Here is a 26,549-nt window from a genome sequence, read left to right on the forward strand (position 1 = left end):
CAGCGTCGTGGCGAGCCTTTTGGTGCCTGGGCAGGGCTGGGCCGGAGTGCTGAACGCGAGGGCTGTGCGCGGCGTCCCCCGCGCGCTGCAAGCAGCCGGTGCCCACGTGCTCCCGCGGCGTAGGGAGGCATCTCCTCCTTTTGGTCGGTCGGAGGGATGGAGAGCATTGATGCGGGGAGGGAAAGCAAACAGAGGAATTGACAGGCGGTGGTTTCTTTTCCTGCTTCGGAGACCTCTCAGTGGCTCTCAGCTTCCAGACACTTCCTTTGCGTCTTCCCCTTTCAGCTCATGTGGTTGGTCTGCTAGGTCTCCCTTTTCCCTGCTCCAGACAGCCCCTTTTCTGACCTTCTCATTCCAGGATTTCCATTTCAGAAAGGGATTAGGGCATCACCTGTCAGCAGCAGCCCGTCCCGAGGGACCTGGGCAGCCCGCGGCTCCGGGGGCACCAGCAAACCTGCCCTTGGTAGGGCCTGTACCTCTGATTGCTCGGGCTTGCCAGACCTTGCCAGAAGCCTCAGGCAAGGCCTCCCCGGGAGTTTGACGTTCATGGGCTTTGGCTTGGGCCTCCTGTTTTTAAGTTCTCTGGCTATTGCCTTCAACGGACGCAGTGCCGCGAAGGCAGCCCTGGGTGCAGGGAGGGTGCGCGGGGCCAGGTGGACGTCTGCCCCTAACGCTGGCTGCCCCCACAGCACGCTGCGCTCAGGTGTGCCTTCATAGGTGCACATAATTAAATAAGCGAACCAAACCAGAGCAACCCACTCCAGCTTACTGATTCCACCCGTGAATACCAACGTAGACGACGATTCTGCTCTTGGGAAGAGCGATAATACCTGGCAGAGGGTCTGCGCTCCCTGGGAGGGCTTTGCAGCCCACTGCTTTGGGAAGCGGGCATGTTTTGTTGTTGGTTTGGGGGCCGATGATGGAGACCCCATCCTGCACAGAATTGCGTGCTGGCCCAAGGAGATACTTGGCACGTTGCACATGACTTACCCTGGCAGCAGGGGTGTGTGGCAGCCACCGTCTCTCCCATCCCCATCTTTTCTGGGAACGCTCCCTGGCCAGTGCAAGCTGGGCACTGACGGTGGCGATTGCAAGCTGTTAGCTAGTTTTGTCCTTGGAAAGAATGAGTTAAAAGTAGTTCCAGATACTTCACCCACTCTCCATTCCCCTGCCAATATTTGTGGTTTCGTGATCACATTTTCCTGTGATTTAAATGATTTCCTGTCCTTTGTTGCTGTGTGAAAGACAGGCACAAACAAGAGGGAACTGACTGCGCAGGTCAGGAGTGAAGCTGCTAATGAAACGTGAAGTGCTGTCAAAAGCAGCTTCTAGAGTCTGTAGAGCAGGCATTGTTCTCCAGACCTTCACTTTTAGGCCTCTGTAGGGTTGTTTAATCCCACAGTGGGCACTCGTCCCTTGTGGCTGTAGCGGTGGTGATGATAAACTGAGGAGAGATTGAAGCAGGCAGTCTCAGGGTTAATGTTCGCTGTGATTAATGCTGCAGAAACATGGAAAGGAAACCACACGTTTTAATGAAAAGCCTCCATCTCCTCCTTGCAGAAACCTTGCAATTAGCTGTCTTCAGCTGGTTATTGATGCCAGCCAAGTGCATTCACAGATCTAGGTCAACGAAAGGCCCTTGAACTATCTGGGTTCCAGATGCTTTCTTCCTTTGACCGTGGGCCTGTCCCAGAGGTCCTGGAGTCTGAATTTTGCTTTGCTACCTGTTGATGACCATGTGGAGAAGTTGTTTTGATCTGTTCTCCTATCTCCTGTGTCCTGATGCACATTACAGGATATTTGGGCAGCTGGGAGGCAGATATTAAAAATCAAGACTTTAGTGACTCTTGGAAGCAAGTATTTCAGGGTGTTTTCTCTGAGAGGAAAAGGTATTAAACTTCTGCATTTTGACCAAATCATGGATGTTCAAATCTTACCCACAACTTTTCCTTTGGCTGCATTTGAAGATATTTTTTCTTCTTTCCTCACTCTTAAAACATTTGTGCTGTCCTACTGTAGACGAGCAGCTTCCATCCTCTAGCCTGGAGGTGGCTCTTTCAGTAGGAGATGAAGTACATGAGCTGGGTGCTTGGAGAGATCAGCTGGTTGCATTAAAGCACTGGATGGACAACTACCAGGACACCACCATTCTGCTGAGGTGTAACTGAATGCAGATTCTTCTGAACAACTTCACCATGAGCAAATTTAGCTATAATGAATAATGCCTTTGGCATGTGGCTGAAAAAAATCTAGATTGTGATTCTGTCCACAAGATCTCATTGTAAGATGACTCTGTTGTGCTAAAGAGAAAATCATACCATGTGAAGTTGATTAGATGCCTCGTACCTGGGCATGGAAGGATGTTCAGGCTGTTTCTATTTGAAAAAAAAATTTTTTTTTTTACACTTTTCCTGGGACAGGTTTTTTTTTTTCAGTTGCACATTTGCAAGGGTCAGTGGGATGGCATGGGGATATCACAAAAGCCGTGATTCCTCGATTTCTCTACAGTGATATCCTTTGAGCTGCAACACTAGTTTAATTCTTCCTGCTTGTTTGCTTTGCTTTTCAATTGGGATGAGTCACTTATGCTAATAGAGCTGGCAAGGAAGTTACAGGGAGAATTTCTACTCTTCCTAAAATGTTACCAGTCTCTTATTTTCATGGAGTTTTATGGCCTGTCTCCTATTCAGTACAGTTAAAATTAATTTCATGCCCCAGTTCATTCCAATGTTTGCGATTTCAAAAGCCTTTAAGTCCTATTTAACTGCCTTGCTGTGTTCTGTTACCCGTCTGCTTGGGTCCATTTGGTTCACCTATGAAGGCAGGCTTTGAGCAAACCTGCTTAATTTTGTATGCTACGTCTGCTGCATGAGCTAAAGCACTGCTGAGTGGTTTGTGCCGAAGACCTGACCTACCTTAAAATCGTCTGTGGTTTGATGTGTTTGAAATACTGGCTTTGTTGGAGGAAAAGGCTCTGCCACTCTGTCATCAAGAAAGAAGAGAGCGAGGCAACGTTTAAAGTCCCCCTTGTTTTGATGGGGACAGCGTGGGCTGTCTTTCACGGTGTGAGTTGCTTGGCTTTGCGACATGCTGCCAGGCTCCTTCAGGATGTACCGCGGCCCCGAAGATGGCTGGAGGCCACTGGAATGATTCCGCACAAGTTTAGGGGTCTGCAAAGTCTTCTCATTGCTTTTTTTAGACATTGCTGAAATACAGCAACAGATGCAAAGGACACCTAATTCTCCACTAGTTAAGCACCATTGCATCTCCTCTGGGTCTCTTCATTGCAGTATTTTGCCAGCTGGACGTACAGGGATGAGAGCTGCCCCTCCTATCCCACCTGAGCAATTTTACTTATTCTTCAGATGCCTGTCACCCAAGGTATTAACCTTCTTTCCTCTAAGTGTCTGAGAAACGACAGGATGTTGTTCACATGAGCAGGATCAAATACCTGCTGTCTGCCTGGAGAGAGATTCTCCAAGGGGGCCTTCATCTCTCCTTCAGGAGATTTTGACTCAGTCGGCCATGAAAAACAGCCCGGTAGGACTCTCCTCCCTCCCTTTCCCAAGCAGTCACGTTGAGATCATAGTCTGTGGGATTTGTGTTTGAAAGCAAAATATGAGCTTCTGAACCTTGAAAAAGCACACAGAAGGAAAACTGAAAAGCCCAGGGTAAGTATGCGCAAGAGGCTGTTTGCTTCAAACCTGTTATGCTGAAACACAGAAATATTGGGGTGAAACCAAGCTGTGTTGCCTTGAAACGCTTGCAGAGGTGTCAGAGAACCAGGGTCTGAGTGTGCAGTCACAGCAAACGGATTGAGGTTTATGTGGTTCTGGTTTTCTTGCGCTTCTAGATCCAAGGACAGCAAAGCTGTGTGTACTGGCAGTACTTGCACATTTATGTGGCTGACTGCTGCTGATGGCTTTTTTGGGGGATGAACCTTGCTTCTGCAGAGCTGAAATCATAAGTCCAAACTCTCAGACAGGTTTAGGGGCTTCTGAATAACTTTTCTTTTTCTAATGCATCTTCCTTTTTCCAAAAAGAGCAGAACAGCTTCCTTCTGAAAATCTACTAACTACAGCCTTCCAAATCACTTGTCACTTTGTAAGATTTAAGTCATCTTTTCATTACTGGCTGTTTTGTTTTCGGGTTTTAGTAGCAATGGATTGCTTCTAAATTCATAGTACAAGCCTGACATGTAACACAAATGCTCTTCCAAACCCTGTCACTACTAGCACATTCTCTTTCAGGTCTTTTTTATTAAAGCTTGTAGACATTTTCCTCATTAGAAATTCACCTAGCAGCTCCCCGCACATCCCATTCAAGGCTTCTCGTCTCTTTTATTCTCTATTTCTATGTGCTAGGGCAGAAGTATTACCTTGTGATGAATGACTAAATGACGGAGACGCATGCTGCAACCTTTTCCCTGTTTCTCTTGCCAGTGCCAAGGCAGGTGCTGGTTTTGTGTGGGCCACACTGAAACACTTGGGCTTGCAGTATCAATGTAGGCTTTAAGGAAAGGCAAGGACATAGGATGTGTGCCCGACTGTGATCACCAGAAGTGCTTCTGCGCTCGCACTTGTCCTGCCTTGGTCCTAAGCTCAGAGATGCTAAAGAGGATGGACATTAATTTCTAATTTGATGTTAAGAACCATCATTGGGAATGTAATAGCTGCCCAGGGGGGTCATTTGAGCATCTCAGTGGGAACATTTTCACCAGGGGATGGCCCTGCAGGGAATGGGACAGACTGTGCTGGGACTCAGCCGTGATAGGCTTTGATAACAAGGATCCCAAGTTTCCCAAGGCATCTCCTCCTTGGAGCACAACAATCTCACATGGACCGCCAGGTGGATTATCAGCACAAACTTTTCCATGCCGTTAATGGATGAATTCTACTGAATTATACTGATGGCGTGGGAGCTCTGAAGCATTTTGGACCTGCGGGACATGATTTGGGGAAGCTGGCAGACCTCTGAATGGCTTCTTTCCCTTCACTATTGTTTCTGGGCACTAATTTGGCTTGCCTGACTGTACAGCCAAAGTTCCATACCTATGTCGCTCCATTTTCAGTGGCACTAACAGTGCTATTGGTTTAGTCCATCCCAATGCTCAAAGGCTCTGGAATGAGTTAGCTAAAGATCATCTTCTCTTTTCTTCCCCAGAAAGTGTTTCTGAGTGTTGCAAGGAAACTGCTCCAAACAGTTGGCTTTCAGGGGAATGTGACTTGCCTCGGGGTTAATAGGTTATACTATATTCCCAGGTGCAGCTGTGTGCTCTGGCCATTTCAGAGCAAGGAAATGAATGAGTGGAATGACCCATGGAAAGGATGACCTGCTCCCTGCCCTCTCTGCAGGCCATCTTGCGGCCAGAGATGTAGGAAATCAGAGACTGCCCTGAGCTGCAGCATGTCGCAGGAAAGCTCAGGATCAGGCATACCTGGAGTCATGGGAGGCACCCGTTCCTGTTCACACGAGCACTTCTCTTTTGTTACTTCTTGGTCGGTTTAACCTTGGGAAGTTCTTGCTATGCTCCATGGATCCCGTGATTTAAAGATCTCCAGTCTTACTGGCAGTGTTTTGTTTGGTTCGAGTTGCCAGAAGGCTTCTCAGTTTCCGGCCCTTGCCTGCATGATAAATCTCACTGTGCAATTGGTTTGCCAGCTGCTCACAGCCTCGTTCCCGTCACTCTTTGCAGGCTTGATCCCTACTTTGTTTGCACTGGCTGTTTGATGAAAGATGTTCCTGTGTAATTAAATACCCGTGATTAGTTTTGATCAAATAGCAAACCACTTTTCATCTCTTCTTGCACTGGCTCAAGGTCTGTGCAGGCAGATTTGGCCAGGTGTGCTGCACTACATCGATCTATCTATCCTTGGGAGCCTTATCCTAATGTTTTGGCAGCATCCACATATATGTACACACCAACACGGACACACATGCGTGCGCACACATCCTTTTAAGATCACAACCTCCAGAAGGATTCCAGCCAAGTAATTCATGTGGACCTGAGCCAAATAACTCAAAAGTCAGAGTTACGGGTTCTCTCCTTGACTGGCTCCATTGTGAAAGCCAAAAAAACAAAAACAACCTTGTGCCAAGCCAGTTAAGGTGGAAGTGGCTGCTTTCAGAGGGCTTCCTCGCTCCCTTTGCTTTGCGTGGAGCGCGAGATGTATTTTACGTAGGTGCTCGGCGGTTTGGAGATTGGCTCTGGGAACTGGGCTCAGGTGTGCCTGGCCCTTGAAGCAGGGGATTCGCCTCTCCCAAGAGCCACTGCCATCCCCGACTTGCGAACATATGGGCCTCCCACGCGAAAAACCCAAGAGTGCCCACAGCCTCTGTAGCAGGCACAGCTTCTCTCGTCCTCCTGGGATGGAAGATTACTGCCAGTTGAGTTCACCAGCAGCAAGAAGAGACAACCTTGAGGCGTTCGCAGAGCAGTTAGGGAGGAGGAGAAGCCTTGGGCTCCGGCACTTCTCGTGCCGTAAGGCCATACCCCTTAGCACGGAGTTGAGCATGGCTCTGAGCTGTAATTTCCGGGGCTCTGTCCGGTGGCCGAGTGCTTGGTGGTGCTGTTGCCTTTATGCCCCTTGAAGGGCAGATTCCCACCTCCCCGGGCTCTGAGGCAGAAGGGCTGGAGATGACTGTTTCTGGGGGTCTCCAGTACCCCTAAAATTCAGTGTCTCTTTACAGGAGACCGAGGAGGTTGTTTAACATTCACTGATTAATTTTCCCCCTCTCCTCGGAAAGGGACGGTGCAGAGGAAGTGTAGGAAAAGCTCCTCTGGGGACCAAAGGGCTGGATAGCTTTTGGTATGGAGAAGGTAAATGAACATGGTGTCCTCAACCTTGGAAAAGAGCTACCTTTAGAGGGAAGTGTTGGAAATGTATAAAATTGGGACTGTGCTAGAGCAGGTGAGTGGGAAATGCATATTCCTTGTGTCATAGCGGCAGGTGCTAGGGGATATTAAATGAAATACCAGGCAGAAGCTTTAAGCTCACCAGAAAAGAAGGGCTTTTTTCATAAATGCATCAGTCAGCCGTGGAGCCTGCAGCCGCAAGGTGGCAGGGAGGACAAAAATGTGGATGGACTCGAACAGCAAGTAAACAAACTCACAGAAGGGAGGTCCATCAAGGGCTGTTGAACACAAAGATGTGGATACGCCATCTGGCAGTCCCGAAACCCCAGATTGCCAGAACCTGGGAGGGCTCGACGTCTTGCTGTGTCCATCCGAGCTTTACACTTGCTCCCTTAGCAGCTGCCTGAGCACTGCCAAGGACAGGACGAGGAGCTAATGCTTTGGCCTGAACCAGAACGGTGTGTGGTGCGTCTTGCTTCTGCAGCACAGCAGTACTTAAAACCGGCCACAAGAGTCACTGTTGCTTTAGCTAAAGAGCCTCTCTACCCCCATGCTTTCTGGTCGTGAAGTGCTTGACTTCAAGTCACCAAGGCCATGCAGGTCTCCAGATATCCTGCTTTTCCCATGCACCACCAAACTGCAGGTGGGGAGTTGCAAGGGTTTGGGCCCTTGATGAGGATGACGAAGGAGGGTCGGCGCGTTACAGCGGTGACCTTGCTGACGTGCTGCTCCACGTCGTTATTTCTGTGCGAGGCTCGAGCTCTGCTAGCGGACAGGACAGCCTTTACCTTCCCGGGCTGTGCCGCAGGAATTTTGCTTCACTGTTTGATTTGCCCAGGGAGCACAGCATGTGCTTCTGAGACATGTGGCCCGAATTAACCTCTCTGCAAATGGTTTCTAAGTAACAGCGGTACATGTATCAAGATAAACTGTGAAGCGTATTTATATTTACCAAGATTGTATTAACCTTTGAATGGTTGACCTTACACAAAAAAAAGATAAAGTGACAAAAACATTTAGGGCATGAGGGGGCTTTGTTGTTGTTTTTAATCCTTTCACTCTTTGATTACTTCAGCCCTGGTAGTGGTAAATATGCGCTTGCTTTCAAGGCATTCCTGATTTTTACAGCTGCAGAGCCATTAAGTCTTTGCCTGTATTAGTATTCTCAAGGTCAGCCGTAATGCAAAACTCGAGACAACACATCAGCTGGGTAAGAGCCTCTAATTTTCTTCATTTACTCTCCTGTCTCCTGAGAAGTTTTGCGGCAGACCAGGCAGCAGCAGTGTCGAAGCCCCTGCCTTGCTCTCGGAGGTTGCCCAGGCTGGCGCGTGAAAAAGAGGACCGGGCCCTTGAGCGGCTGCAGCTGAAATCCCATTAGCGGGCGCGAGCCCGTCTCGCCCCGGCTCCCTGCTGGAGCAGCTCGGCTGGTTGACAGCCGTGACGCACCCTCGTCGGAGCGCATTGGCGGCTCAAACTGCTGAGCTGCTTTTCTCCCTCGTGCACGCTGGTGGGGTGAGGCGGAGAGGCTGGAGCGGTTTGCTGCCCGGGGGGCGGGTTTGCTTTCCGCTGTGCATGGGGGCAAAGCCGCCGTGGGGAGCCGCGCGCTGCAGAGTGATGCCCGTGGGGCAGACCGAGCAGCGACCCCCTGGGAAATCGTGGGAGCGCTTTAATAATCACGAGATCATGCAAAGAGCGTCAAATACTGGATGCTTTTTAATTTGCCTTTTGATTAGCAACCTTTTCATGCTTTTCTGTTGTGTTTTCCCCTCGCCCTCAAAGGGAGCCTGGGGTGTCGTATTCAGCTGAAATTCCCAGCACCCTGGGAGGCCGGCGGCTGGGGAGTAAGACTGGGGCCCTGCTAAAGTTGTCATCATTAGCATCACTGCAGCAATTTCCCAAAATCACAATTTCCACTGAATTAGAGTAAACAAACAAACAATGGGAATGTGTCTTTTGGGCGCAGTCTCCCATCGGAGTTTGTTCACACTGAATGAAAGCCGTGGAGCAAACGCTGGCAGACGGGGTCCCTGGAGGGAGGCATCGCTGCCTGCTGCGGCACCGGAGCTGGCCGAGGAAGCTCACCGGGCGCCCCGCGAGGAGCCGGGGCCCCGTCTGGAGCGCTCGGGGTGAAGAGATGCGAGCGGAGGAGAGGCTGCGGGTGGCGGAGGTGGCTGCAGGGCCGGCTGGTGCCCGGGGGCCAGCAAACGGTGCTGGATGCAGCTGGACTGACCTTGCCGCCCTGCAGCTCTGCGCCTCGGTTTCCCTAACTTTTAAGGCAAGTGACTGCTGCTTCCCGGGCAATGAGTGGTGAGGTTTAATTCAGCGGTTGCCTGCAAGCCGCTTTGAGGCTCTTGGGTGGGTGTGCCGTGGACAGGGAGACAAAAGGCAGCGGGATTGTGTGATCCCGCAGGGAGAAGCCTTTGGCAGCGATGTTTGTTAATACGTCTAATGAGGCGGCCTCCGCTCGGTGCAGTGCAGCCCGGAACAGCAGTGGGGCCTTTGTGAGTGTGCTGTCGAAAAGGAGCAACGGCAGAAGAAGCCCCTCTGCAGGGATTTATTATTTTTTCCCCCCTTGATCAGTGGCACCTTGATTTCTGAAACGGAGTCAAGGGACGTGGTTTGATATTCAAGCCCTTGCTCAAAAAATCATTGCAGATCCAAGTGCTTGCAATCCGGGGGGACGCAGAAGCCTTCAGCCTCGTCTTTGACACGGGTGTGAGTGCTGCTGGCGCTCCCGCTGCCTGTCCGCGGGAGTACCCAGGGATTTTGGGCGATGTGCGCTAATGGCTTGAGCTGGGCTACGGGAATCCGCTTCCAGCCGTTAGCTGCTGGTTTCCATCTGTAGGAGAAGTTGCAAGGGCCACTTGCTTGCTCTGCCTTGGAAATCAAGGTCTATTTTTGCATCAAAGTGTTCAAGGCAAAGTCAAAGAGAATGAAGATGTAGCGCGGCTTAGCCAGTGCTTGGGGACTCTGCGGGTGTTCAGTGCTTCTGGTAACTAATTAAGAGGGAAAACCAGAAGGTTACAAAGTCTTAATGGTACAGTTTGGGCTAAGAATCAAATCCAGTGTGTTTCTTCCACGGTAACCTAAAGCGCTTGGGTGGTGCCTGGGGGTCCTGGCTGGCTTACGGGGCCCCTGTGCGGCTCGCGGGCCGCAAGGGACATGGGAGGGAGGGGAATGAGGAAGCAGCCGGGGTGTATTTTCATTTTGCTAAATCCTGCAAAGCATGCCTGCATGAGAGAGACTGTTAAGTTCCTGATCCGTAATTACATAGTGCAACGCAGGCTTTAATTGGGATAAAAGTCTTCAGGAAACTCCTTTGCCCCTGGTCTCTACCTTTCACCTAGAGATTTTATTGCTATAGATATTAATAACAGGAACAACTGAAGAAGTTCAGCGCTCGGGTTCGTGCAGACTCGCGGAGCTTGGGCAGCCTTGCCCGCTCCCTGCCGCTCTGGCAGCATTTCTTTTCTGAGAGGTCATTTCATGCCCTCTTTAAAAAGAGGGAAGGATAAGGAACCAGAGAGGAGTCCGGGCAAACACTGGGTTGTTTGTGGTTGTAGCGGCTGGTTCCTCTCTCGAGGTCCCAATTCTGCAAGCGGCTGAACTTTCCTGGCTCGTTTGTTTGCAGCTTTGTTAGGCACGGCTCCAAGAAAGCAAGAGGTTAGGAGATATGGGCCGTAACCGCTGCTGCAATCCTGCCTTCTTATCAGCTCCCTGGAGCCTGCGGGTGAATAACCCGGTGCGAGCGTGTGTGCGCCGACAGCTCCCTCGCCGACAGCTCTGCGGGCCGGGGAGCCGCTGGCCGCGAGGTGCCGCCTGCCCTGCAGAGGTTGGACCCGGCTGCACAACTGGACCTTCTCTTGCGACCCCGTTGCCTTTTTGCAGAACGAAATGTGGTAATACCAAGAAGCAGCCTGGCCCGCTGGTAAATGCAGAGCCACCCGTCTGCACGCGGAAGGATGCAGCGCTGTCTTTGTGCGAGGGATGAGCCGCAGTGCAGGGCCCCGCTTCGGCTCGCGGCCCCGGCCCGTGTCTGCTTGCAGCCCTGGTGTCAGGGAGCCGCGCGCGCGCTGCTGCAAGTCAGGCCCTCGCTCGCGTCCCCGCTCAGACGGCCCCTTCCAGCCCCGAGAGCGACCGATGCTGACGTCTTTACGGGCAATTTAAACGGCAGTGTCCCCCGGGTGCAGCCTGCGGAGAAAGTGATGGTGCTTGGCCGCAGCATGTGGCCGAAGGGATGAGCCCTGGGGCTGTCGTGGGGAGAAACGAAAGGCTGCGTTACAGCGCAGGTTATATAGACCGTGATATCGCAGAGGGAGCAGACCGTCCTGTTGTGGTCACGCTGCCCTCGCCCGCATGGCGTGAGATGGCATCCGGTGTCTGTGGGACTCCCGTTCAGCGGTGAGCCCCTAAGAAACGATTGCAGGATTGGGAGTTCACGGATTTGGTCCTCCTCCTTAGCCCTGGCTTTGCCAACGGGCCCGGGTGAAGCTTCTTGCTCTTGAGAGTTTATCTAAAGTTTGTCTTTCTCTGAAGCTGGCGCAAGGTCCCCAGATAACTGTATTTACTCATCTGAAGTTGATGCAATTCCAAGTTAAGGTGGAAACTGCTTTGCTGAATCCTAAATTGTGAGTTGAGTGAGCAAGGCTTTGAATTTTAACAGGCTCATTAACTGGATCTCATCTTTTCTCCTTTTCAGAAACCAGGCAATGCGGAAAAAGTTAATTTTGTACTTTAAGAGGAGAAATCATGCACGCAAACAGTGGGTAAGTGATTCCCCTATATCTTCCTTTGAATGTACAAAGCAGAGTAATTCTTTGAAGCCAGAAAGAAAAGGAAGTTTTCGAGTGCAGTCGTGCCGGCGCTCAGCATTTTGCCCGTTGCGTTGTCTTTTTCCTTGCCATGGCATCTTTTCTGCTAAAAATAAGTTGGAGGCAAGCGAGAGGTCCGTGATTGTGCGGCGCGCAGCACCTCCCTCCACGCGCGCCCCGCGCAGAGCAAACACGTGGCGTTGGCTGAATCGCAGTGGAGCCCTTCATTGATTTCAGCGAGACTATTCACAGAGTAAATGTCTGTTTTGTGAGTAATTGAACCCAAAGAGAGGTGTGAAACAAACGGACTGTACTTCTGATGAATGATCTAAAGGCTAATCCGGCTCTGCCCGGCCGGCCGCAGGACGATGTTCTGGGAATTTGTGGTTTAAAGCAAAACCGAGCCCCGGCCGCTTCGTCTTGGGAGAGCTTTCCTTGCGCGCTTGCTTCCAGTACCCAGCGAGGAGACCGCCGCCGGTTGTGTCGGGGGACGGTGGGTTTTACCGTGAGCCTTCAGAGGCTTTTTGTTCTAAGCCCACAGCAAACGGAAGAAAGTTCAAGTGGGATTTGCAGAACGGGTAGATTTGCAGTGCTGGCGGTTGCCCGCGGGAGCTGGAGGGCGAAACCCGCCGGTTGCTTCTGTTTCGCGCAGAAGGGCGAATGCCAGGAGCAGGCGAGCGGCCCGGGCCGGGCAGCGCTGGGTGGATTTTGCGGCGTCTTTCTGCCTATGAACGCGAAGGGTGATTCAGCTCGCAGCTCGGCGCTTGGTGTTTTACGTGCACGGTGTAAATATCGGTTCCTGACTCAGCGGCTCTATTTTGGGGCAGGCTCAGGTGCCAGCGTTAGTGTCCTGTGTTGAAAATGTTGCAGGTTTTATTAATTTCTTTGGTGCTGTTTTTGGACAGAACCGCACTGGCTGGGAGGAATTGTTGGAATAACTAAGTAAGCAGCCCTGGGAAGTGGTTCGAAGGCTCCGCCTGTGAAAACAGCTTTCAGTAGGGCTGTTTACGCAGACATTTCTGAGCCAGTGATCAGATATTTTTCTTATTTATGGTGAATAAAGGCATATTCCTTTTCTTTCCTGTTTTTCCTTTCTTTTTTCCATTTTGTAGCAACCCTCCAAAAGCCACAGGTCTTGCACTTGGACAGTTGTCTCCCATTTGTGTTCAAATGCATGTTTGTTACTTAGTCTTTTTCTTGATAAAACTTCTTCCAGATTTCCAGAAAAGACCTATCAGATGACACGGGCCTTCAGCCCGACCCGGCGCGGCAGCCCGGCGTTGCTCAGGTCACCCCACCAGCCATAAGCGATGACTTCTGCAACTGTGAAAAAGTATCAATATTCCCTTCCTCAAAGCAGAGATTGCAACGTATCATGTGGTTTTATTGGAACCAGAAGGGAACTAAACAGGAGCCGCTTTCTGGTAGAAACGACCAGTTACTGTGCTAAATCAAGAATGAGTTGCTCTGTTGTGAATGTCAAGGAGCTGAGGGAAAAAAGTTTAATTAGGCTGCAAGAGCCCGGTTCCTAAAATACGGCGTGCAGAAAAGTCGTCTGTCATGCAAAATAGGTAAATTTCTGCCAGCCGGTTTATTCAGTGTCCTTGAAAGGGGATTTTTGAGTTTAGGGAAGCATTTTGCCTATTCTACAAAATAGGCAACATACGGTTGCTGAATTTGCAAAGTGAATACATTTGCTGATTCTGTTTGCAAAATGGGTACGCTTAGCTATTTTTCTGCCTATTTTGTAGCAGGTGCTATTTTTAGCGGAGCCCATCTACGTGCTAGCATTTCTTCCTGGTTCTTTTGCTTTCTGGTGTATCGTCGCAGCCCGGGGCCGGCTGGGAGCAGGGCAGAGCCGATGCCGCCGGTCCCCGCGCGGTTCGGCCGCGAGAGCGAGGCAGGGGGCTGCGAGGGCGCCCGGGGCTCTCCACCGCCTGGACGCTGGTTTCGCGTTCCGGTGCCGCGGAGAAGGAGGAGTTTCAGGTTTGGTTGTGAACGCTCAGCTGTTCCCCCAGGCCTGTGTCCTGCCTCTCCGTGCGCAGCGTGTCCCAAGTTTCCTGAAGCCGGCTCCTGCCCGCTGAAGCCCCTTCCCTCCGCCTGCGGGAACGAACCTGCGGCGGAGCAGGTTCCCGCAGAGCCGGGCTTGTCCCGGGCGCACGGTGGCCGATCCCAGAGGTGCATCATGATCTACCTGCTGTTGAACCCGGCACCGCGGGGGCGCCCGGATGCCCCTCCGCGCCATTCCTGCACCATGCACCCTGGGAGGAGCCGGGTCTCATGGGGCCGGGGAGCCCCGCAGAGGCGGCAGCGGTTGCAGGCAGCAGTCGCAGGCAGCGATGGGTCCACGCCACTGGGTCGCCCTCCGCGGGGCGACGCTGCAGAGCCTTGCCAAGAGCAGGGAGCAGGGCGCTGGTCTGGCCGTGAAAGGTTCCTCTCCATCGACCAGGAAAACCCAACAGCGGCGATGCTGCAGGCGGGCGAGCTGGGTCGGGTCCGAAGCGCACCGCTTGCACGGCACGAAGGATCCCTTTGGTCGAGCCGTGGGGTGGGAAGGGGCTTTAAGCGAGCGGGCAGGAGGCAAAGTGCTGGGCTCTGCCACAGCACCGCGCTCTGGCGCGGATTGTGGTGCAAGCCACCCTTCCCTCTCTCGCTGCCGGCGTTTGAGCGTGCGCCTGGCAAGCGTAGCACAGCGTCGCTGGGGACATCGACTGCGCGAAGCTGTTGTCACTTTTCCTATCCAAAAAACGCCGGCTCCTTAAAAGAGGAATTCTGGATAAAATTTTCACCAAAAGGTCCCAAAGAGAAGAGGAACAGGAAGACAAAAAGCTTCCCGCCTGCTGCCGGATGGCCCCAGTGCTTGTGCCAGGCGGCTTTGCTGGGACGGCGGCGACGCAGCTTCCAGCGCTGGCCCGGCCGCCTGGGGAAGGGCTTGGTTTCATTCCAGCCGAGAATGAAGAAGCTCTCCAAGCCTTGAAGCTTTTCGGCAGACGGAGCCCTTGCTGTCGGCTCTGCTGGGTGCCGCATCGGCTGGACGGGCTCGTGGAGCCGGAGCGGGCTGCGGGCCCGGTCTGTTTTTCCGGGAAGGCAAACTGTGCGTTTCCAGCTCGGAGGGCTGGAGCTGGGCTCTTTCTCCCGGCTGCGCCACAGGCAACCGGCTGCCTCCCAGCGTTGAAGCTTAATAAACTTTGCAGGGTATTTTTAGCCTCTTTGCCAAATACGACACTTTGAAAGCAAGAGGATATAGCAGATCTTCTGGCAGGATGGGGAGTTTGTTTGTCATCTGGCTGAGACAGCATCGCTTCAAGAGGGCTCGAAACGCAGCATCTGTGCCTCCTCGGAGCTGCCGCGGTTTGTTCGCGATACCTATTGCTTCTTGCCCGTGACGCAAGATTCCACTTGGCAGGTTTCAGGGTGTTTTATTTTTGTTCTCGTTCCTCTCTTTCATCTTGTGGGGTTTCCTCCAGCTCCCGATGAAACCAGAGCACCTCCTGTGCATCCACGAGGGACAGCAAAGCCTCCGGCTCCGGGCATGCAAGCAGGAATTAATTTATTCGCGGGGAGAGTGTTAGTCTGCATCAACCAAAGGGTTGGAGTTGCTCTGTCGGCCCTGTGTGGGCTGAGCGCTGCCTCGAGGAGCTCGCTGGGTCATAGGATGTGTCCCTCTGTTCCGGTTATTGCCAGCTCCATGATAGTTGGGCCGGATCACGTGCCAGGATTGGAGCAAAGCTGGCAACGGGTTGGTGTGGCGCCAGCAGCGGGCTGTGGACCTGGTTGTGCTCCGGGTGCGTGGCATGACTAACCTGTCTGGTTAAGGGTAACCCAGCTGATGGGAAGTCGGGTGTTTCCATCGAGTTAGTGGGTTTTGCATCAGCCTTTTTTCGCTTAATAAGAGAGAGCGAGAGTAGAGCAGAACGCATCTGAGAAGTCCTGCAGCTTCCGACTTCCCTCCAGCCGTAGGAAGGCAGTGGCAAGAGATGAGTTTATTTCTTTGAAATCTAGGTTCACCCTGGTTCTGCTGCAGTGACTCGGAGCATGACTAACGCACAGTTGCCACCACCGAGCCGCCTGGGCTTGAAACTGGTCCGGGAACTCAAAACAGTAGCACAAGCGCGAGGGGAGGGAGGCGATCTGGGGTTTGCCATTGATTATTTTGCAAAGTGACATCTGCTTTCACTTCCTAATTTGGGGCCTAGAAGACATTTGTTTCACTCAGAATGAAACCTTAAAATCCCCGCTGGTTGCCCAGCTGCTTTCACATGAGGCTGGCAGAGCTCACCGGTGTCACCGAGGCTGTTGCGCGGCTGCCGCGGGCTCCGAGATGCTCCGCGCTGGGTGCGCTGTGGCCATCGTCCTCCCCCTGCGACGGGCATCCCGGCCAGGCAGCCTCTAGGTGTAAAATTCACCTTTCCACGGGCGTCCTCCTAGAGCACAAGGGTGGCAGGAGCAGGGAACAGCTGCTTGTGCTTATGCTTGAGACCGTCTTGGGCGATCCGGGCGGGGGGGAGGCCGCATTTGTGTTGCAAATGATATTTTAATGTTATGGTTACCAGGCTAATCCCATAAATACGGGGGAGGCGCTCGGTTGCTGCCTTGCTGGACCTGTGCGAGCGGGCGGGCGCGTGTGCCAAGAGGAAGTCGCCCTGGGCGGCTGCCAGGGAGCACGGCGACGGCTCGGCCCTGCGAACCCCTTGCAAAGCCGCGCTCCTGCAGCGCGGCGCCTCGCACGCCAGCCGAGCCGAGCTCGGGGTTTCGCTGGCGGCGGGGTGCGCCCGCCCCGCTCCGGGGCTCTTTCCTGGGCGGCAGCCAGCCCAACGGGTTCGCTCCTCGGCACGGCGGAGGAGGTTGGGGGCGTCGCGGGGCCGTCGAGCTGGCGGCCACGGTGCCGCGCAGCCAGGGAGGATGTCTGCTCGCCCCGGCGGGGTGCCGGCCCCGCGTGCCCGGGTGCGGAGCTGCCCGGTGGCCTGAGTCACCTTGGCAGTGCCCACGCCGCGACGTGCGCTCCGGGGCTGGTGCGCGCGGGTGGGAAGGGCGCTCGGCTGCGGGCTCCTCGGCAAACCTCTCGCCGGCGCGGAGAGCAGGCGGCTCTGTCTGGGGGAGGTGGCGGCTCTGAAATTACGGCGCTGTCTTGCTCTCCAGCACCGGGGACGTCAACACGGGCGACGTCAGACCCGCCGTGGCGTTGCGGCAGGCCTGCGTGAGTGTGCACGCCCTGCTTGCACGGAGACGTTGGGCTCTCCTGCCTTCTCTGCTTTTCCTGTGTCCCTTCCCGAGGACATATGTGGCCTTCCAGAAGGGAAGAGAAGAAGTGACTCATCGGCACTAAAGATGGAAAAGATACACTAGCTTTTACTCGACTGTTTTAACCCGGACAGGAGCTCAAGAGAGAGCGCTGGGCTTGGAAAATCCCATGTTGGGAAGAGTCCGCGAAGGGGCTTGCTCCTTCCAGGCCTCTTCTTGCACCAGCCCGGCCTGAGCGGGGTCAGCGCGAGACAGCTGCCGAACCCGCTTGTCCCTGCTGGGAAGGAGATCCGACAGCACCTTGCTGGGGAGGGTGGAGAGGAAGCCGAAAACACTGGGTCACGGCACGGGTAGTCGCTCGCCCGCCTGCCGGGTCCTGGAGCTGGTGGAGATGTCCTGGGCAGCCGGGATGGGCCCGGGCTCTCTGCGTCGGGAGCAAAAGCAGTCACCAAGAGCAGTGTGACATCCCGCGTCGCACCGAACCCCTGCGCTCTGCCGGCGTCTCGCCCGCGGGAGCGAGCCCCGGGGGCGGCAGCGGTGCCGCTGGGCGTCCTGCTCTCGGCCATGGCGCACCGGGACCTGCGAGCACAAGGGTTCCCCGCTGGGCGTTCCCAATGGGAATCAACAGCAGAAGAGTTAGGCCTGCTGGGCTTTGCAGGGGGAGGTGATCTGAATCCGGAGGAGATAAGCAGTAGAAATTACAGCTGCTACTGATGGAGCACTTGAGAAGTTGAAAATCCCACAAAAGGGCTGAATGTGCTAGTTGCTAAAGAAAAAACAGCTGCCGTGCTGAGAATCCCGTTTCCCCTCTGTGTCCGAAAATAAAAAAGCAATTCAGGGGCTTCCTTCTTGCGTTGCCAAAAACAGCGAAAGAAACGGCCCGCAACTCTGTAAATACTGCTGGTTTCTTCCTTCCTCTCCGGGCGCCTTTCCCTCCTCGTCCACGGGGCAGGGAGGGCTGCCAGCGCCGGCTGCTGCCGCTGCTCCGCTGCTCTTTCACGGCAGGCTGAGAGATGGGCCCTGCTCCGCCGGCAGCGCATCGGCTGGCAGCGGGGCTGCTTGGTTTTCTTCCCTCGGTGGTTTCCCCCGCCGGCTGCTCCTTTCTGAGGCTGGTGTGCTCCTCTTTGCAGAGAAAACTGGGGTTTTAGCCTTGATCAGTTGTGGAGGCACTTTCTTTTTTGTTATTAATTTCTCAGCTGCTTCTTTCCTGGGAAGGACTGACAGCACCATGCACCTGAGGTCGCTTTCCTGCAGCGTCCTTGCCCTTCTCCAGCTGGGTTTTGTTTGCAGCCGGTTTGGTTTTGGACATCAGCTCCTGCAGCCCAAAACCCTCCAGCTTCAGCTGCCCAGTTTGAGCTGGCAAGCGCCTCTCCAGCATCCGCCAGCCCCCGTGCAAGGGCTGCCAAAGCTGCTGGCCCTGCTGGCCTGGGGGTGTCCCTGTGCTAGCTGGCGTCAGAGGGCTCCACTTGCACAAACAATTCTGTTTGAAATGTTCGGATATGGTGAAAATGCGGAACACATGACGTTAGCTCTGACAATAACAACCACCATGGAAGGGCCATGCAGGGCTTGCACTGCGTCCCAGCAGTGATATTATTCATAATAATATTAAACCTAATGTTAGCATTTGAGAGCTAATTCTTTACGGTCACAGACTTGTCGTGTCCCACTGACTTCAGCAGGAGGGTTGTGCATGCGTTTGAAAGCTCGTTCCTAGCACCTCTGTCCATGAGGTTGGGAGTCCGTGCATGGTGTCATCGGAGCAAACCTCCCTCTGTCTGCCCGCGCTCAGTGCTTTGGTAGCAGAGCAAGGTGCGGTGTGTTCGAGCGGCCACCAAATGCAGCAGATGAGAGAGGAGCTGGGGGCCTTGCTGGAGGGCAGGTGCCCACGAGCTGGGGTGGTGTGTTGGGGAGAGCAGGGGAGTCCCCTCCATTTCGGGCTCTTCCTCCACTTGCCCTCTCCCTGTGCGTGGCCTTCCTTGTCTGTAACGGGAGCTTATCTCCCTCCCTGGGACTGGGGATAGCTGAATTGAGCGTCATAAGCTTTGGAGGATGCTCAGGGAGAAGCTACGAAGGACAGGCAAAGCCCCACTGGGCCAGAGTGCCTGTTTTACCAGTGATGTTGGGCCTGGAATGGAAAAGTGTGAGGAGACCTCACACTTGGACCTGTGTTGAGAATTTACCCTTGGTTGGTCCCAGTGCTTGCAGTGCATCTGTGTCCTGCTAAACCTTGCTTCTCCGAGCGGTATGACTCATGCTCAGCCTGACCAGCCGTCAGGGGAAAGACCTTGAGGAGCTGCTCCTTCAAAGCCCATCTCCTGATCTGCCTTTCTCACTTTGCCCTCTCAGGAACAGAAGTTTTGCCAGCGCTATGACCAGCTGATGGAAGCCTGGGAAAAGAAAGTGGAGCGCATCGAAAATAACCCCCGGCGCCGTGCCAAAGAGAGCAAAGTGCGGGAATACTATGAGAAGCAATTCCCGGAGATCCGGAAGCAACGAGAACTGCAAGAGCGCATGCAGAGGTTAGAGGAGAAGCGGTAGGAAGGGGCTGAGCTGGTATCGGACAGCCTTTCTCTTTTCTTTGTTAATGCTGTGGGATTTGATTGCGGGAAGAATTGCTTGGGGTGGCTATCGCTACGCAGGACCCATCTCTCCTCTTCTCTTGGAGTAATTACATGATGTACTAACTGCAGGAGCCAGCAAACAAACAACGTGCTGCTTTTTCCCCAGGGCGGCTCAGCATAGCTCCAACAGAGGAGGAAAAATGTCAGGAATGTGGCTGCCCATCTCCCCTCTGCTGTTAATTTCCTGGCGGGCCACATCAGAGCACATGGGCAGGTCCCTCTTTCTGGCCACCTGACCAGGATGGGACTAATTAGCCACTTAGTGGTAGGCCCAAATAAAGATGTGTGAGACTTGCAGGTGGATTTGGTCGTGCTGATGATTTAGAACATGCTCACGCTTTGATTGCGGGCAAAGGGGGAAAACGTCTGCAAAGGTTACAGGAGTGACTACAGAAGATATGAAAGGAACAGAGGGTCCCACAGAAAGGGGAGTCCCCTGTCTCTCCCAGCCCATTTTCTCCTCTTTAGCTCACCCTCCTTATTGAAAGCACAATTGAGGTCATGCTGTTTCCTGCCAAGTGGAGAAGCAATTTTGTGATCTCCACCCTTCTCACTGAAAAATCCCTGTCCTTCCCATTTAAGCCACAAGGATTTTGCCTGGAGACACCTGATGTGCACAGAACCCAAATCCTTGTGTCCTTCATCCATTCCTTGTGCCCTTCAAACAGCTGGAGGTGTCTGAAAAGTCCCTAATCTGTGGCTTTATTTGTTCTATCGTAAAGAGATGGGGAGAGATGGTACTGACAGATGTTTTTAACTTTTACCTGTTTAATGTGAAAGATTTAAATTCCTTGGGAAATATTGTCTGTTATGTTGGGTGACATTGTAAGGGGATAGATGTTGATGGATGACTTTGATTTAAATGCTCCTGCGGCGTTTGCAAACCAGATGCAATGGCACGGTGCTAATTGCTCAGTGCTAAAGCTGACATATTTATTCCATTGCTGCGATGTGATGAGGGGAACACAAGAAAATATGGTGGAGAGCATGGTTGGGTATGATGGGTGGTGTGGAGTGGGTGTGGGGATGTAACTGTTTCGGGAGCAGCAACGAGGGGGGCAGGAGCGGGGGTGGTTTGCGGCGCGGCGCCTCGTACCAGCCGGAGCATCAGCGCCTGAGTGTTTGCCTGCCCTTTCCCAGCAGGGTAGGACAGAGGGGCAGTGGTCTCTCCATGTCGGCTGCACGCAGCGAGCACGAGGTGTCAGAAATTATCGACGGGCTCTCAGAACAAGAGGTGAGACCGGGTTATGCGTTCTCCTCCTCTTCACCCCTCGCTCCTCTCATCTCCAAGGAAGCCAGCAGAGCACCAGCAGGCCCTGTGGTGGAACCTGTCTGTGCCAAATCCCACAAACTTCAGGCCACGGTGAGGTTGGGGAGAATACCGCATGTGCCTAATAGCTTTCCTGGACAGGATCCAAAGTGAGGTGTTCATTTAATAACCAGCAGCATCTTTCTGGCCACTGGGGAGATGCAGAAGAGCTGTGCGATGGTTCTGCAGCAGTGAAACACAGAGCAAAGTGCCCCAGGCATTAGTGGCCAGCCAGTAGGATTTAATGGCATTCATCTGCCTCTTGGAGATGTGAAACCCCAGCTTGCTGCTACTCCTGGGTAGCACCCCACAAATGGCTTATTGCTGTTAGTTTGAACTGCAAGCGGAGGTGGGAAGCGGAGGCAGCAGGCGCCCTGGCTGACGGGTGAAGGGGTTTTCCTGTTTCATTTTGTTTTGAATGGGCTGTGCAGCTTGACACAGGGGAATCCTATGGAATGAATGGTTTGTCCATGAGCCAGTTGGCCCATGTCTTCCGGGAGTGCTCCATTCATCTTGAAACATCCCCGTGACCTTGGCTTCGTTTGGATCTGGTTTCACAAGGGTTCCACTCGCTTGGCACAGCCGGCGCGCTGCAGTGAATGGATCACGCTTGGGAGGGGAGAGCAGCCATTGCCCCGCAGTAGCTGGGATGTTTGCTGCCCATGCACAGCTCTGTGCTGCTGCCCTGGGTTAGTTTGCTGTTGCAAAGTTAAGGCAACCACACAGGGGATGTGGATCTCGGAAGCGGAGAGAAATTTCACAGTGTTGTAGAGGCGGTGGCCAAGGGGACCGTTGCATCATTGTGTCTGACGTCCTGCCTGGCATGGGCCATTAAATTCCACCCCAATAGTCCTCTGCAAAGCCCAGAGGCACCACTTTGCTCTTCTCAGAGGAGACCTGAAGAGCTGCCATTCGAATATTCAGCTCTTCCATGGAACTGAAAAAGTAGTGAGGCTGGAGCAGGGGATTGGTGCCGGAGCTGCAGGCGAGGGCTAACCCTCCAGGCCAGCGCATTCCTGGAGAGGGGAGAGGGCTGGCTGCCCGCCGCGCTCAGGCGGGGTGTATCCGCAGCGCTCGGCACCCGGAGCCCTGCCAGGCGATGGGAGAGGCCCTGCGCTCCTCAGCTGTGAGCAGCGCTCCTGCCAGCTGCCTGTTTTCTTGCTGCTGCTCTGCTTATTAAATCTTTCTCATTTCGTTTAGGGCAGTGTGCATTTGTCAGGGCTGATGTTCTGCTGCGAGCTCTGCCCCGACCTCCCGTGATGAGATGACACCCTCAGGGCATCCAGCATAACGGGCAGCTAGAGCAGGAGGAGTCCTAGTGAGGACAAGGAATGAGACAAAATGAGCTGAAGTATCTTTGTGCAAAGGGTTGTGATTTAGGAAGAAGAGTTTGGGGCTGGGTTTGCTCTTGGATCCCCCTCTTCCCCCATGCCCCGCAGTGGAGCGTGCGCTCAGTTCCCGCGGGGAAGCAGAGCAGTGCTGGGCAGCCGAGGCTGGGGCCTGGGCTAGCAGCTTGCTTGAGGGATTAGACATTTAACGTTCTCCGAGGAACTGGCGTCTAGCTGTACATCAAAATAACAGCATTTGAGACCGGGCCTTCCTGGATCAGAGGTTGGGATTTATGTCTGACCAGTGCCACCCCAGATGACAGGGAGGGTTCAGGAGTTACGGTGCTGCTAGCAAACAAGAGAGAGGTGACCCGAGCATCCCCTCGTCCCCACGGCGCGGGTCTGTGCGCGGGGGACTGCAGGCAGCCTGGCCGCAGCGGCAGTCCCAGCGCTTGGGCAGGGAACGGCACAAGTGAGACACTGCTTTGGCTCCTCTGTTGTGAATATTTAAGGAAACTAGAGTGCCTAATCTGTCCTGTCCTGGCATGCTGCCTGGGTTCTGGATGGGCTTTTGACTTAAATCGGAGTAAAAGCATCAGACTCCATCTTAGGGAGTTACCGTTACAGGAATGGAAGGAGTCATGGCCCCGTTACGGGGACGTTTGGTCTGTTCACGTGGCAAAAAGGAATGGCTGTGTCCAGAGCAGCTCGTGTAGCTATCGGGAGAGAGGTGTGCGAGCCCGACTGTGGATTGATGCTTTTATTGACTGGCACGGGGAGGAAGGTAGTTTTGCCGCCACTCAGTTGATTTGGTTGTTTTATCCAGGTTTTATGGTCTGTGGTGGCTGAGACACTTCAGACTCAATCGAGGGAGAAAAGAGGGTGTGGATGCTGCGAGGAAATATCCTGTAACAATTTTAGGTCTCTGTAGAGCAGAAACAGAGACAGTCTCCCTCCTGGCCACCCTTCAGGAAGGCTTTGCAGAGCTGACCTACTTACCTTGCAGTCCGGCAGCAGGGGCCTGAACCTCCGTGTGGCCGTGGGTTTCATGGCTGGACAGGTTTTGCACTCTCTGTGCCACCACTGCTTTGACTTGTCTCTCATCGTGGTCGGGAGCTGGCTTCCTTAGGTCAGATGTTTTTACATGGTATCTTAGAAGCCCTTTATTTCAAAATGAAAGATTAATTGTTTCCTGGCTGACAGCGATAGCCTCTTTCCGCATTTAATTTACAGTTACTCCAGCAATAAAGCTGTCTAGTGCTTGCTTTTAAATTCTCCTGTTCCTCCGCCTGTCCTTTCCTCTCGAACATCTGTCCCCTCCAGCCTCCCGCGGGCCTGCGGTGCTGACCAACTGTTCTCTCTGCTTTTCCCAAAGAACCTGGAGAAGCAGATGCGCCAGCTCGCTGTGATCCCTCCCATGCTCTACGATGCTGACCAGCAGCGCATTAAATTCATCAACATGAACGGCCTTATGGATGACCCTATGAAGGTCTACAAGGACCGGCAGGTGATGAACATGTGGAGCGAACAGGAGAAGGAGACCTTTCGGGAAAAGTGAGTGCAACCCACAAACATCTCTTAATTTAGCCTTTGGGAATTGTGAGATGCAGCCTGTGTAATGCCTTTGGCTGAGGTCCCAGCACTAAGCTGTGTGATGGTCACAGAGAGCAACAACCCCAAGGCAGGTGCCCTGAGGGAGTTGCCCAAGGCCTTGTCTTGCACCCAGGGAGCTGGTGTAGCGGAGTCACTGGGACAGACAGCTCATTCGAAGAAGAAAGCGGTGCTGTGACCCAGCCGTGATCGCTGTGCTTGCCCGGGTCCTGGGCCCAGGGTGATGGACCTGGACAGCAAGCCCAGGCCTTTTTGCATGGTTAACTCGCAGGCCCTGTGGCAGATTGTCAAATATGTATACTTCCAACAGAGTGATCCTTCTTACCCAAAGTTACTTTTTTTACACCTTGGCTATATTGAAAACGAAGGTCGGGTTGTAATGTTAAGAAATCAACAGCAAGTGTACCAGGGTGCAAAAAAAAACAACCTTTAGGACAGAAAAATCTTTGTCCTTCATGATGAATACCCAGATGGTTAGCGGTCTGGGCTCTGCCCTGAATCCTGCCCCTCCCTCTACGTGGCAGAAAAGTAATAGTTCTTCTGCTTCCACTTGACCTATTGTATCAGCCAGTTTAAGGATAAAGCCAGTGAAAGTCAGTGCTCCATGCACTGCTGTTTTTTTGGATTTACATGTTCTTTGGGCACTGCATGTCTAGGAGGTTCTTGGGGCTGTCAGCATCAAACCAACCCATTCAGACACCCTCAGGCTGCATTTTGCAGCCGCCTCTCTCTGTACCTTTCCCTCAGCACTCCATCCCGCTGTCTGTAGGATTTGCCACCAGCTGCTGTTTCCATGGCTGCATTCCCACATCAGACACATGCAAACTCTGTCTGCAGTGTTTTCTCCTGTTTGCAAGCAGTGCTTGAAAACAGCTTTGCTTTAATGACTGAGATCAATTTGAGAATTTCGATCCCTTCCCTGGGTACAACTCTGCTGTCAGTTAAGCATGGGTCCTGGCTGAGGCTCAGATACAGACTTCCCCCTTATCCCCTACTCCGGTGGGGACTCCAGTGCTGTTCGCACGGAGGACCAGAGCGTGCCTGGTGCCTGCATTCAGCTTTGCACTCTTTTATTTTTAATGTGCCCTGAGCAGCACGGACACGCACAAGGCTGGGTATCATGTATGTCTATAAAAACAGAGCTGGAGTTTAGCTTTCAGCAGGATCAGCTTTGCTGGGGCTCGCTGGTACGGACGTGAAAGAAGTGGGGTAAGGGTAGGTAAGCCAGGGTAGCGTCGTCCCTCGCAGCAGCACCGTCTTAGTGTGGACTCCAGCGATTGTGGAAAAGCACCGTGGATTACAGGCAGGCTCACAGCCAGCAACGAGGGAGGAAAACGGGGATCAAGAGGCTTACTCGTCTCGGGTTCCCTTTGGATCGGCTCTTAACCTCACAGTGTAGACGTAGCCAGGAACAAAGGTGCCCAGAGGAAACGGGAGGGGAAGAGGCACCTTTACCTTGAGGTTCCCGGGGTAAAGCAGAGGCTAGGCTGGATTGTTTGCATTATTTTTAGGTGTGGTTGGGAAGCCGCAGATTGGGACAGAGCTGTGATCACAAGGTTTTGGTGGTGGTCATTAGGTGTGTAATTTAGATGTTCATCTCCACCACACCAAGCTAGGAACAGTCAGGGTTACCCTCCAGGTAAATCGGGGGAGCCCTCACTCGGTGTCAGAAATACCTCTGCTGTTTCCCTGCTGGTGAAGCCTCCTGCTTGCAGCTGAAATAAGTAATTGCCCAGACAGACCAAAAAGGAACAAAACAAGCAAACCAACTCTTGAGCCTTTTGTAGAGGAGAACCCTCATTGCTAATTAGCCTTCAAATGTGATACTCCAGTCTGCAAGGCTTGCACACAAATGACGCAAAGGCTAATTACTTCGTCTTTAATAGAGGGGCCAGGCCTGGCTAATGGGGCTGGAAGAATCCACACCCAGCTCTTGCATCCTGCTGTGCATGGTGGTTTCTGTGTCATCACCATGAGTGATGTGAAGCTCAAAGCATAAATACGGAAGAATTTCAGGGTTCTCACAAAACTCATTTTAAGCAAACATCCGTATTTGTGAGCTGCAGGGAAGGCTGCCGAGGGAGTCCAGCCGCAGCTCTCTCCCCGACCCCTCTGTGTAGATAGCTGAGCTACGTGGTGTGCTGCGGTTTCTGGCCCGAGGTGTTACGGTGAACCAGAGTTGTGCCGTCCGTGGTCATGACTCGGAGCCTGCCTCCTCCACAGATCCTGAAAACCCAGTGCAGCTCTGTTCAGCCCTAATTGCAGGGGCTCTCAGAGAAAACAGCTCAGCGTTGCAAGACCAACAAGCTCCAAGTTTGAACCCATTTTAGCCATCAAAACTTAACCACAAGGGAGGTTATGATTTGATTTGCATCTGGGCAGAATTTCAGATCTCTTTGCTGCGTGCACTTCGCTAGCCTGCTCCCAGGTTGGCCGTGGTTTGCCGTTAAAGAAGCAGGTGTGATTGTGGTACCACTTAATCCCACTTGGGCGTCGAGGCCCCGTCGTGCCGGGCATCCATCCCTCGCTGTGGAAACATGGCCTGGCCTGTGAAAAAATCTGGATTGCCATCTGCGTTGCCCCACTGCCACTGTGTTAGCGTCAGTGATAACATGGCCAGTCCCTTGATCAGCCCTTGGTTTGCACCACGTGTGACAGGACAAGCCAGCTTCAGATACGTGCTGTGATCCCGATACATTTGAGCAGCTGAGCTGCTTTTTTTCCCTAGCATTTGTGGCTTCTTCTTTCTTCACTTATTATTTAGCCACA

General features: G+C 53.2%; 1 protein-coding gene across 11 annotated transcripts in view; it reads left to right on the top strand.

Moving 5' to 3' along the window:
- NCOR2 (nuclear receptor corepressor 2) overlaps positions 1 to 26,549 on the top strand; it is a 287,903-nt gene that overhangs the window by 163,712 nt on the left and 97,642 nt on the right. For 6 of the 11 annotated variants that reach the window (XM_067307243.1, XM_067307251.1, XM_067307252.1 and 3 more), the window contains 4 exons: positions 11,556 to 11,622; positions 19,258 to 19,445; positions 20,673 to 20,766; positions 23,545 to 23,723. In XM_067307243.1, the coding sequence (XP_067163344.1) occupies positions 11,556 to 11,622; positions 19,258 to 19,445; positions 20,673 to 20,766; positions 23,545 to 23,723 (528 nt within the window). The remainder of the gene's footprint in view (positions 1 to 11,555; positions 11,623 to 19,257; positions 19,446 to 20,672; positions 20,767 to 23,544; positions 23,724 to 26,549) is intronic. The other 5 variants (XM_067307245.1, XM_067307255.1, XM_067307247.1 and 2 more) reach the window with 3 other exon arrangements.

The sequence above is a fragment of the Apteryx mantelli genome, chromosome 17, assembly GCF_036417845.1.
Source record: "Apteryx mantelli isolate bAptMan1 chromosome 17, bAptMan1.hap1, whole genome shotgun sequence".
NCBI classification, from domain to species: domain Eukaryota; kingdom Metazoa; phylum Chordata; class Aves; order Apterygiformes; family Apterygidae; genus Apteryx; species Apteryx mantelli.